The 12,970-nt window shown below is 43.0% G+C and overlaps 1 protein-coding gene across 1 annotated transcript in view; it reads right to left on the bottom strand.

The window, feature by feature from the left end:
* FANCM (FA complementation group M) overlaps positions 1-12,970 on the bottom strand; it is a 157,747-nt gene that overhangs the window by 140,548 nt on the left and 4,229 nt on the right. The window contains exons 2-4 of the mRNA XM_030558989.1: positions 6,354-6,526; positions 4,102-4,179; positions 807-965 (exon numbers count right to left, since the gene is read on the bottom strand). Of these exons, the coding sequence (XP_030414849.1) occupies positions 807-965; positions 4,102-4,179; positions 6,354-6,526 (410 nt within the window). The remainder of the gene's footprint in view (positions 1-806; positions 966-4,101; positions 4,180-6,353; positions 6,527-12,970) is intronic.

Below are 12,970 nucleotides of genomic sequence, written 5' to 3'. Positions count from 1 at the left end.
ATTAAAGAAGTCCAACAAGACACCAATTATAATGATTACTTCTGTGATGCAGACATCTGTCTAATAGAACTTGACTGAGAATGGACAGGCCACTGAATAGCCATCAGTTGGCAGCCACTTCTGTCCATTGCTAACCTGGACTGTATTTGAACAGATTACTCATAGGTGAAGACCACCACCTTAGTCAGCTCCTCAACCATACAGTTTGCAATAATTTTTTGCTAGGCAATACTTTTTAAAGAAGAAAAATCTATTTAACAGTATACTTACAAAGCAGCTAAATCAAAAGTTACATTTTTACAGGAAGACAGACAAGCATTTAATTCAATACTCATAGTATAGGAATAACTTCTGTTTAAGTATAGCAATGAAATGGATAGCTTGAGAATTTTACCCATCATGTTTATACTCTTACACCAACCCACTTAAAATAAGCTGTCAATTTAGTTTAGGCTCAAATGTAGGTTCTGCAAGTTTCTTTATGGAGTAAGACACCATATAACTAGATTTTTTTTTAATTTTAATCGAAGTTTAAAATTAAACATTACCTCATGCCCTTGTGAAGCCAAACAAAAACTTGAAGCAAGTGAATCAGAAGCATTAAGTGATACAGTAGTAACAAAAGTGAAATTGGCCATTCTGTTTTACTATCTGGGCTAAATATAAGCAAAAAGCCAACTGCATAAATAACGTAAGTTAGCTTAACAGAGTACTTGTCTTAGTATTTAGAGGCATTAACAACATGGATTACTATTTCTATAGTGATATGAGCTCTTTAATAGTAAAAAAACAAAGTAGTAACTCACCCTGATGTAAGCATTCTGAATTTCTGCTAGTTCTTTACCAAGTGGAACAACAATTTTTTCAACTTGTCGCTCGTGAGAGTAAGGCTGAATATCTGGGGAATCTTCAGAACATAGCTCTATCTGTGCTATCAATAGATTGGAAATAACCTCCTGTACAGCCTATGAAGAAGTCACAGGAAAAGAGTGTTTTACATAGTCTGTTTCTTAATGTCATCTCACTGCTATAAATCACAGATATGTGAAAGTTATCAACACAGGGCCTGTAAAACTATTTGAAATAGCAAAGAAACTTTACCTGTATTGAGGGATCTGCAGACAGCAATTTATTTTTCAGCAGTTTCCACTACAACTAAGGGCCCTGATTTATCATTTCAGCCATTTTAAACATAAGACAAAACAATGTAGTCAGGAAATTGCCCTATCACATCATATACATAGCAAGTAAAATAATCACTAAAATAGCAATAAGAAAAAATACTTGAGTTAGAACTAGTCTAGCACCATTTGTTAAAAGTTTTGCTATAAAAACTATGTCTATACTAGCTGCCATAACTCTCCCTTGCTCCACCTCATCAGGCCAGTAGTCCAGTACATACAAGTGCATTAATATGAGAGGGATAATTTGTGACATTATAAATGTGAGTTTGGGAATTTCTTGTTTCCTCTGATATTATTTGGGAGAAAGTAGCATAACATATTCAGACTAGTACTGTACAGCACCATTAACACTGCCGCAGAAGCCATTTGTGCCTGACTGGGATCATGCAATTCTAATCAGCAAACTGCTGCTGCCAAGAGACCAACACTCATGTGATGATCATTCTTCTGGGGGGCTCTGTGTAAGAAGGTGGGTGAGGGGGGGAAAAAAAAAAAAAAGAGGATGAAACACTATGGATGCAAAGAGGTCACCATAGAAAGCATGGCGATGTGGAAAGGAGACCCAGAGGAAAAGGTATAAGCAAAAGGATAATAGCATTTTGCTCAAATGAGCTGCATTACAGATGAAAACTGCCATTACAATACCAAGCCTTAGGTAAGCACTGCCATGAGTCTCAGTTAATTTTTTTCTTGGATCACATAAGCAATTTATCTGAAGTATTTTAATCAAAGATTTCTATCAGAAAGCTAATATAATTCATAAAATGGGAAGTGCCAACTCAAGCAAAGTAGGAAGCATTGTACAACCACATGTGGAAATTTCTCCTATGACGGTGTTTTTTTATAATGCCCCCATGTACAGGATAGTGTATCCATAACACTCAGGGCTTGTCTACATCAGAAAGTTGCAGCGCTGGTGAGGGAGTTACAGCGCTGCAACTTTGAAGGTGTACACATCTGCAGGGCACCACCAGCGCTGCAACTCCCTGTTTGCAGCGCTGGCCGTACTCCCGTTTTGTCTCGGGTGTAGAGGATCCAGCGCTGGTGATCCAGCGCTGGTAATCCAATGTAGACAGTTACCAGCGCTTTTCTTGACCTCCGTGGAAGGAGGAAGCCTCTGGTAATCAAGCTGGTCTCCTTTCCCGGTTTGCTCTCTCGGTCCCGGAACCCCGAGCAAGCAGGTCTCCTTCCCTGCGGTTTGCTGGCTGGCTCCGGGAACGCGAGAGCAAACCGCGGCGTTCCCGGTTTGCTCTCTCGGTCCGGAACCCCGAGCAAGCAGGTCTCCTTCCCTGCGGTTTGCTGGCTGGCTCCGGGACCGAGAGAGCAAACCGCGGCGAAGCTGGTCTCCTTTCCCGGTTTGCTCTCTCGGTCCCGGAACCCCGAGCAAGCAGGTCTCCTTCCCTGCGGTTTGCTGGCTGGCTCCGGGACCGAGAGAGCAAACCGCGGCGTTCCCGGTTTGCTCTCTCGGTCCGGAACCCCGAGCAAGCAGGTCTCCTTCCCTGCGGTTTGCTGGCTGGCTCCGGGACCGAGAGAGCAAACCGCGGCGAAGCTGGTCTCCTTTCCCGGTTTGCTCTCTCGGTCCCGGAACCCCGAGCAAGCAGGTCTCCTTCCCTGCGGTTTGCTGGCTGGCTCCGGGACCGAGAGAGCAAACCGCGGCGTTCCCGGTTTGCTCTCTCGGTCCGGAACCCCGAGCAAGCAGGTCTCCTTCCCTGCGGTTTGCTGGCTGGCTCCGGGACCGAGAGAGCAAACCGCGGCGAAGCTGGTCTCCTTTCCCGGTTTGCTCTCTCGGTCCCGGAACCCCGAGCAAGCAGGTCTCCTTCCCTGCGGTTTGCTGGCTGGCTCCGGGACCGAGAGAGCAAACCGCGGCGTTCCCGGTTTGCTCTCTCGGTCCCGGAACCCCGAGCAAGCAGGTCTCCTTCCCTGCGGTTTGCTGGGTGGCTCCGGGACCGAGAGAGCAAACCGCGGGGAAGCTGGTTTCCTTTCCCGGTTTGCTCTCTCGTCCCGGAACCCCCCTTGAAGCCGCCCAACAGCGCTGCAGTGTGGCCACATCTAACACCACTTGCAGCGCTGGTTGCTGTAAGTGTGGCCACTCTGCAGCGCTGGCCCTATACAGCTGTACTAATACAGCTGTAACAACCAGCGCTGCAAAATTTTAGATGTAGACATGGCCTAAGTGTTATCAACTGTGGGATGCTATGCCTACTTGCAACGGGGTTAGTGAAGCACTGTCAACCTAAGCCAGATTGCTTTGTTTCTATTAAATCTCAAAATGAACTAACAGTCAGGAGACAGCATGGAAACACAGAACTTCCTTGCATTTCCAGATACAGGATAGAGAGAAAAAAAACCTGAATAGTACCAAACTTATTTCCTAAATACATTATTTTCATGTTCAGTATTTAATTTTTAAGTAGAAATAATTTGGGAAACTTCATATAAGGAAAGCACCTTACTTTTATTTTAAAGAGTAAGGTGCCCAATTGCCTTAAACTCTGAAAATTCCAGCCTTAATTGTCCAGTCACACTGTGCTGGATAGAGTAAAAACTATTTTACTTTGAGCACACATTCTTTTCAATCAGTACAAGCAACTGCAAGTTTATCATCACGTATTATTTTTTAGCACACAAAAATATGCTAGGCACTTCACTGTACAAAGAAGCCAGGGTCTTTGTCTGGAGAGTTTACAGTCTAATTTCAGACAAGATATCATGAAGGGATAAATGTAGGAAAAGGCAGAGATTATAACAATAAGAATGCAATTACTCAAAGGCTTCTGCATAGCATAGTGGAATAATCTTTATTTGGTGCATTTGAATAGATTTTTCACTGCCTTCCATGGGATGCAAACTGGTTGTAAAAATAGCTTCTACTGAAGCCACTCTAATTCTCAGTCCACTAATGCAGTACTTGACTCACCTTTGTGTCACTGCCTGGTGTGGCACTTAAAGCCAAGATTCTAAATTGGTTTGTGTATTTGCTCAGTTCCTTCACAACCTGACAAAAAACACAAGAGTTACATTAATACCCTTAGAGCAGAAAAGCTCTTACTCTCAATGGTTTACATATGTGAAAAATTAAAATTTAAATGTTCAGAAAAGTGTTCTCAACAAAGTTTGTATCTAGCCTAGAAACAGAATCCAACAATAAATGATTGTCAATGCCCTCCCCCACCCACCCCAAAAAACTTTAGATTATGTGCACTATCTTTAAGAGCTAACTCTGCATAGTAGAATAGGGGTATTTTGGGGGAAGGAAGGGGAGGGTCAAGGTCAAATTTATTAGTCAAGGTATAGTCAACGTCCAGACTCAAGAGAAAATAATTAAAAAAAAAGTAAATAAAAAGATTGCGGGGTCCGCTGAAAAGCATCCGGCAGTCTGGATTTGGTCCGCTGTTTTGACTATTGACTACCCCTGTACTAGAACTACTTGGGTGAGCACTGAAAGGATTATTACTGGATTCAGCAAGTGGATTCACAGCATATTAGCCAAATGAGCTGCCAAAAAGCAAATCTGGAGGGGCACTCTGAAAGCCAGCATTTGCAACCTGAGTGCAAAACTAGTCTGAAATTATGAAGAAAATGGCATGACAAAGAGCTGGACTAGGGGGCAAGAGCTGCATAAAACCACATGCACCATCTGCCTCTCATTGTGAACTTGTTTTATGGCAACTGGGAAACTGGCAGGCTGTTCCTTTGAAGCCATCTATATTCCCGTTCTTCACCCAGATCAGCTCAAAGTCAAATACACAATTAATACACAGGGCTAAAGGATCAAGCAGCAGCCTGGCAACACAAGCATCTATAATACTTCGATATACTGTGACCAATAGGCAGTCTTCTGCTGAGTGGGGAAAAGTATGTGAACCACTGGAAGGGCACAGAAAAATGCTACAAATATCAAATAGAAATTTCAAAAAAATACAGAAAATAAAAGTCAACAGATAGAGGACAAGGGAATTAAACATACACATTAAAAAGAGATGGTAGCCATGCCCAAGGATAGCAAGACAGGACAAGGAAAAAAGCATTAGAGAAGCATTTTATATACCAATGCCACAGCAAAGGTGACTAACAAAGGAAGCTGGGAACCACTACTCTGCATTAAGTAAGCTCACAAAATTCTCAATGAAATGTGAATCTTGTTTCCACAGAACACAATGGTAAAAAAAAAAATAATAATAATTTAGACTAATTGAATAAAAAAGTATTTCAGCCTTTGTCAGATGCTCAGAAAGCAACACAACCTGTACATTTACATTATTACAAAATGAAAACAAATTACTAACGTGTCTGAAATTGGGGAGGGCTGCAGGAAGGAGGAGGTGCAGCTATGGTGAACAAGCCTGTTCTCTGCTTTAATTCTAATAAAAATGGAAGCCTCAACATTTTCCTTTGTGCGCCATATTACACAAGTCTGCTGCTTGTCAGCTTTCCTATGCAAAGATCTAATAGGAAAGCCACATCAGTTTACTGCAAATTGCTCAATACATGACTTGCTTCATAACTTTAAAACAAAATATTGATAGAGAGGGATTTAACCAAGATACTTCAAAGCATTTTTCACTGCATGAGACAAGACCTCAACTCAACGGACAACAGTGGGTCATACTGGACTCAGAATTTAGTTCAATTCAAATAAAGTGGTTTTTGTTTGTTTGTTTGAGAAATGTGGTTTAATTTGCAATCTTTAAGATTGCTGCCACCGGGGTCTCCTGTTTAAATTTTTAATTCCTTGCCGATACATGCCACACAGACTGCGGTAGATTGTGTGCTCATAAACATGCCCTTGCCCTGTAAAAACAGCCCCTCCCTATAAATGCAATTTTAATTTATTACAATCTAGAGTTTAAAATTAATTTCTGAACAGAAAATGCAGTTCTATACCTAACCATACAAAATTCTTCTCTCTCCATCTACTTAAGATTTCATAATACAGTTAGAATGCTCAGCATCTTGTGTACTTTTGTTGCATGCAATTTATCCATGACTGCTATCAAGGTATTGTAAGCTATAAAATAATGTTTTGTCTTTGCTAATTTCTTACCAAAATCCTCAGTTTAAAAAACTGCAGAGCAATCTGCCTACTGTAATACATTTGTGCTTAAATTATCCATGATTGCACAAAGAATGGCTCAAAAGATTGTGCAGTTCACATTAGTCTACCATTACCTGGCAGTAGGCGTAGTTTCCAAGAGCTTTGTGGGCTTCATCAATAACCAGACATTTTATTTCTGCAGCAGGGCAGGTTCCACGAGAAAGATCGTTTACCATTACTTGAGGAGTAAGAAAAAAGACCCTCTTATCGTGCCAGATTTCCTTCCGATTGTGAACCTGGGTACCCCCTGAAGAAAAAAAAAAAAAGAAAGCACTATTACAGATTTCAATTAGTTAACACCACTCAAGAGAGAAATCTTGGAGTCATTGTAGATAGTTGTCTGAAAACATCCATTCAATGTGAAGCGGCAGTCAAAAAAGTGAACAGAATGTTGGGAATCCTTAAGAAAGGGATAGATAGTAAGACACAAAATATATTGCCTCTATATAAATCCATGGTCATCCTATCTCAAAACAGGTATATTGGAATTGGAAAAGGTTTGAAAAAGTGCAAAAAAATTATTAGGGGTATGGAACAGCTGCCATATGAGAAGAGATTAATAAGACTGGGACATTTCAGCTTGGAAAAGAGACGACTAAGGGGGGATATGATAGAGGTCTATAAAATCATGACTGGTGTGGAGAAAGTAAATAAGGAAGTATTATTACCTCCTCCTCAAAACACAAGAACTAGGGGTCACCAAATGAAATTAATAGGCAGCAGATTTAAAACAAACAAAAAGAAGTATTTTTTCACACAATGCACAGTCAACCTGTGGAACTCCTTGCCAGAGGATGTTCTGAAGGCCAAGATTATAACAGGGTTCAAAAAGGAACTAGATAAGTTCATAGAGGATAGGTCCATCGATGGCTATTAGCCAGGATAGACAGGGATGGTGTCCCTAGCCTCTGTTTGCCAGAAGCTGGGAATGGGCAACAGGGATTCCCTGTTCTTTTCATTCTCTCTGGGGCACCTGGCATTGACCACTGTCAGAAGACAGAATACTGAGCTAGGTGGACCTCAGATCCAACCCAGTATGGACTTATGTTCAACAGGGGACTGTGACAGTTTAACTAGCATTTCACCTGCTGAGTGACTCAAGGCTTAAGTTTATTGTAATCAGTATGAAATACTTCACTTAAAACAATAGGATGCCCCAAAGGTTCCATGGAGAGTACAATCTGCTGTGATACAGGCGCCATAGATCAAGCTCAAGTTTAGATCAGTGACAGCTTGAAATGAGGAAAGTGAAAATTAGTTTGAGAATAGGAGTAATGCAGTCTGTTCCCAAGGTTACATCCACACTACATGCTAGGGGTGTGATTCCCAGTTCACATACACATACTCATGCTCACTCCCATCGAGTTAGCACAGGTATAAATAGTAGTGTAGCTGTGGTAGCATGGGCAGTGGCACAGGCTAATCGCCCTGAGCATAAACCCACCTGAAACCAGTGGGTACATCCTTGGCACAGCTTGCCACCACTCATGCTGTGTCACCGATGCCCAGGCTACCACAGCTACACTACTATTTATACTTACCTTAGCGCTCACTGATCTAGAATGAGCGTGCGTACATGAGCTGGGAATCACACCCCTAACCTGACATGTAGATATACCCTGAAGATCCCCTCATCAGTGGCAAGCTATACACACAGGTATTACAAGTTGAAGTTCATGCTCACCCTCTGCTTCAGGAAAGAAGGAAAAAAAACTTTCAAACATGGATAATATAGTTTTCTAGAAATATCTAGCCCACCTTTTGGATAATATGTTTGAGAAGAGATTACTTTGTGTATTGATTAAGCCAGTAAACATCACAGATTTACAGTTTAGATAAGAGGTGTGAGCATCCTGCTAAGCTGAAAACTGATACAACCTGGTCTCCCTACTGCTCCACTACAATTGAGAGTAGTTCATCACTAATGCTGCAAGTCTGTAATGGTGGTCACAGAAGTCAAAGATTCTGCGACTTTCTGGCACCTCCATGACTTCCACTGTTGCCGGTGCAGCTGACTCTGGGGGCTGGCCACTCTGGAGGCCCCTGGGCTGCCTGAGCAGCGGCTAGTGCCACTGGAGTAGCAGTGGTCCTGGAGCAGCATCAGTCCAAGGGGACGCTCTGGAGGCTGTCAGGGCAGTGGTCTCTAGGGGCCTTGAATCCACAGGCAGTAGGAGGCGGCCAGCCCCCATGACAAGAGCAGCAGCCAGACATCAACTGCCAGTGCCCCAGGAGCTCCTAAATTTTAGTCAGGGGCACTTATACTAAAAGTCATGAATAGGTAATAGGCTGTGATTTTTTATTACCCAGGACCTGTTCATGACTTTTATTAAAAATACCCATGACTAAATCTTAGACTTATTCAGCACCCATACTTCTGTCAGCTACTAAATCAGAGGTGTTCTAAATATGTCCTGAGAGTTGGATCTAGGCCCATGTCATTCAGTTTCTTCAGAACTGAGTTTTTTTCTAAGCAGCAAAGATAACCTTTCAAATGTGACTTGAGTGTGACTGTTGCAGTAATGTCCGAGTCCGTAGGCAGCCTGATACAATGATTCCAAGGTGTGAACTGCACTGTCTCCTGTTAATGTGATTCAAGTACCTTTGTGATGACATTTTAGTGTCAACATTAACTACTGACAAGTGTTCATTCACTTGAACAGATTAAATGAGGATACTGAGTAATACTGAAAGCTGCAAAATGGAAGTTGCTGCACAGAAAGAATGCAGAGAAAAGAACAAAAGAAACGCAGGGACGGGAGGGAAGAAAGATGAGAATGGGAAAGGAAAGAAAAATAATGGTAAACCTAAAGCATATTTTCCTCACTGAGTGATGATGAATGTGATAAGGCACTGAACAAATAAAACTACTAAAACATTTAGTTACTACAGAGAGGCCACATTACCCCCTGGGCCTTGAGCACAAGCCTCAAGACCAGTATGCATCCCATTGTGAGGAGTAACCAGTCCTGAATCTCTCTCTCAGTCTATGGGACATCATAAATAGAATTAAGCCCTCTCCTCTGAATGAGTTTAATATTACCATACTAAACTACCAGAACAGCATGAATGAACAGCAGACTTCACGGTTATCATGATCAAACATACTGCTCACAAGTGCGCTGACAATGTACATTTCAGATTCTTTTTAAACAAACTCATTGGTTGACAGATAAAAACCAATATTCCTCTTAATTTAACCCATCTACATTTCAAGTGATAGTTCTAATTGGGGCTATGCTTTTTCTTACTCAGGAAATATGGATTAATACCTGTCTGGTGTAACAGGTGGATGCAGTTTTCTGGCCTGTCAACCTTACCACATCAATTTAAGTTGAGCACTTTCCAGTTCCATGTGCAGAGCCAGTTAGACAGGCAGAACTGCAGGGTCCCTGTGTGTGGATAAGACAATGGTGTAGGGAGGAGGGGTTGTCTCGATTTATTAGGAAGTGGGGAAGCTTTGGGGAAAGTGAGAGCCTATACAGGAAGGATGGGCTGGCTGCATCAAGTGGGCAAGGTACTAACAAGCTTCAACAGGACCTGATTTTTACAGTGGAAACCTCCTTACCAAGCTGCTGCTGCACCCTCTGTAACTCTCACTCAGCCTCCTCACCTCCTCCCACCCCCTTCCTGTCCTTCCAGACTCCCAACAGCCAGTGCTCCCAGTTCTCATCATTACAAGCAACATCCAAACACCACATTCCCTCCTCTTAAGAAACTTTCCCAATTAAAATAAACATTGTTGTTCTAACCACAGGAACAAATAGGAAACAAGATACTATACTACTGGTAGAAATTTTACACTGGAAACACTGTAGATACTACATAACATAGTCTTTAGTCCAGACAGGTGGCCGTCTAGGTCTGACAGGCTCTCTCTCAAGCCCCGGTTCCAGTGCAATGTCTTGTGTTGGTTCTACGGTGAAGTCATCCAATGCAGACTGGGTGTTGCCATAATCTCCTCTTGGTGCACAGGCAGGTGCAAAATAAGAAGCATTCCATACCTGCCCATCAGAAAGTCCATAGGTGTAAGGTCCCTTCTTCTCTATGATTTTACGAGGAGCTGTGAATTTATGGTTCCCTTTGCATAAAATTCCAGGTTTTCGTATTCTAATGAAGGAACCACACTCAAACTTCGGTTCCTTAGCACCCCGCTGCTTGTCTGTGAAAGCCTTATACTTTGCTTGGTTCTGTTCAACTGTTTTCTCACATCATCCTCGTTTGGGGCACCAGGTCGTGCCTTTAGCAATCCAGCAACGTTCAGTTTAATATTCATCTGTTTCCCATGCAGTAACTCTGCGGGTGATCTTTGCGTTGTGGCATGCTGTGTAGCCCGGTATGCTTGCAAGAAATCAGTAGTCCTGTTGGTATCCACAATCGCCCTTCCAGTTTAGCTATTTGCAAACTCTCTTTCAAACTTCTGTTAAACCATTCGATTTCCCCATTGGCTTGAGAGTAATATAGGGATGACCTTCTGTGTAGAGTGTTCCTCTCTGTTAGAAAGGTTTCAAACTCCAGGGAAGTAAATTGACTACCACCATTATCAGAAACCAATTCTTTGGGGTTACCTTCCCTGCTGAAAACTGAAGAGAGGAACTTAATTACTGTAGCAGAAGAGATTTGTGATGTAAACGCTACCTCAGGCCATTTACTGAAATAGTCTATTAAAGTGATGGCATAACAACAGTCAATTGGAGCAGTATCAAAGGGTCCTACAATGTCAATCGCCAGTTTTTTCCCATGGAGATTCAGGAAGAGGTGGTGGTATGTGCTCTGCAAATCAGGAGCAGAAAATATCTTTGCTCTGTGGAGTTCTGCAAATACTTCTATGTGAGGAAGAGGATGGCTGTCAATCACAATAGCTTTATTTGGCTTCCTTAAGTCCACACAAAGCGAATGCCCCCACCCTTCTTCTGCACCACCACTATACGTGAAACCCATTCCGAGAAGTTCATCTCTTCAATAAAGCAATTTTGAACAAGTTTTCTAAGTTCCTCTGAAACAGCTTCCCTGACTGAAAATGGTAAGCGCCGTAACTTCTGTCATGTGAGCATCACATTATTCCGCATTTTAACTTTATGCAGAAACCCACAAATACAGCCGAGTTTCTCCTCAACCTGGTGTTGGGTCCCAGCTGAAACTGGTGTGTGTACCGCAAGAGTGCTTTGCTGAGGAAGATCAATTCATCCATTAACTATCCTGAGATTTAAAGCAGCCAATAAATCTCTGCCAAGGATAGGAGTGCCATTCTGGACAATGTAGAACTCTGCAGTTACACAGCAATCACCAAAAGTAACTATTGCTGGCACACAGCCATGTACTGGAATATATTTTTTCAAATAGCACACCAGCTGAAGTTTGGGTTCAGTAAGAGGCACATCTTTAAAGTAATGCAAATAAATGAAATCAGGTAGTATAGATACTGCTGAGCCAGTGTCCAACATTAGCTGAATAGAATGTGATTTGCCTGGGGGGGGGAGGGGGGAGGGATAGCTCAGTGCTAAACCCAGGGTTGTAAATTCAATCCTTGAGGGGGCCACTTAGGGATCTGGGGCAAAAATCCGTACTTGATCTTGCTAGTGAAGGCAGGGGGCTGGACTCGATGACCTTTCAAGGTCCCTTCCAGTTCTAGGAGATAGGTATATCTCCAATTATTATATTATTTATTATATTATAGGGTATGGCAGAAACATTTACAGCGCACTTCAGCTGTTCTGGAATATGTGCAGTAGTGATTTTGTCCACACTCAGCACAGTAACATCTAGTATTGGGACTGAATGCACCTGTTGATTGAACTGGCTACTGTGACATACTTTAGCAAAATGCCCAATCTTTTTTCAATGATTGCACTGAGCTACTTTTGCTGGACATCCTGTGTAGCTTTCAAGATGTGGCGGAGATCCACAGCAAAAGCCATTTGCTGATTCAGTGGCTTTTTATTAGTTTTCCTCTTGCAATTGTTTGCCTGCAGCAATAGTGAACTTTTCTGCAAAGGAATCATAGCCTGGACTGTGCCTCCTGTATCTTTGCTCATTATTTTTGGCTTCAGCTGTAGCTGACTCAATCTGAGTAGCAATGGTTATTGCTTTTTCTAGTGTAAGTTGTGGTTCTAGAAGCAGGGCCGGCTCCAGGCCCCAGCGCGCCAAGCGCGTGCTTGGGGCAGCATGCCGCGGGGGGTGCTCTGCCGGTTGCCGGGAGGGCGGCAGGCGGCTCTGGTGGACCTCCTGCAGGCATCCCTGAGGAGGGTCCGCCGGTCCTGCGGCTCCGGTGGAGCATCCACAGGTAAGCCTGCGGGAGGTCCAACGGAGCCGTGGAACAGGCGACCGGCAGAGTGTCCCCCGCGGCGTGCCACCGTGCTTGGGGCGGCGAAATGGCTAGAGCCGGCCCTGTCTAGAAGTAAGCGTTCTCTTACACAAAGCATGGTTGTTTTCTCAATAAGCTGGTCTCTAATCATCTTATCTGCCATATTCCCAAAGACACAAGTTACAATCAGACTCCTCAGGGAAGCAATATACTGCATTACAGTCCCCCCTGGTTTCTGCTCACGCTGGCAAAATCTGTAGCGATTAGCTACTACATTCACTTTTGGCACAAAAAAGGTCTTTAATGTAGTGAGTGCAGTCTCATTTATTATCTCCAAGGGGAAAAGTGTAAAATATACGCTGCCCTTCTGCTCCAAGGCAGTGGATTAGC

Source organism: Gopherus evgoodei, chromosome 4 (genome assembly GCF_007399415.2).
Source record: "Gopherus evgoodei ecotype Sinaloan lineage chromosome 4, rGopEvg1_v1.p, whole genome shotgun sequence".
In the NCBI taxonomy this organism is placed as follows: Eukaryota; Metazoa; Chordata; order Testudines; family Testudinidae; genus Gopherus; species Gopherus evgoodei.
Note: the sequence above shows the minus strand (reverse complement) of the source record. Positions and strands in the feature narration are given on the sequence as shown.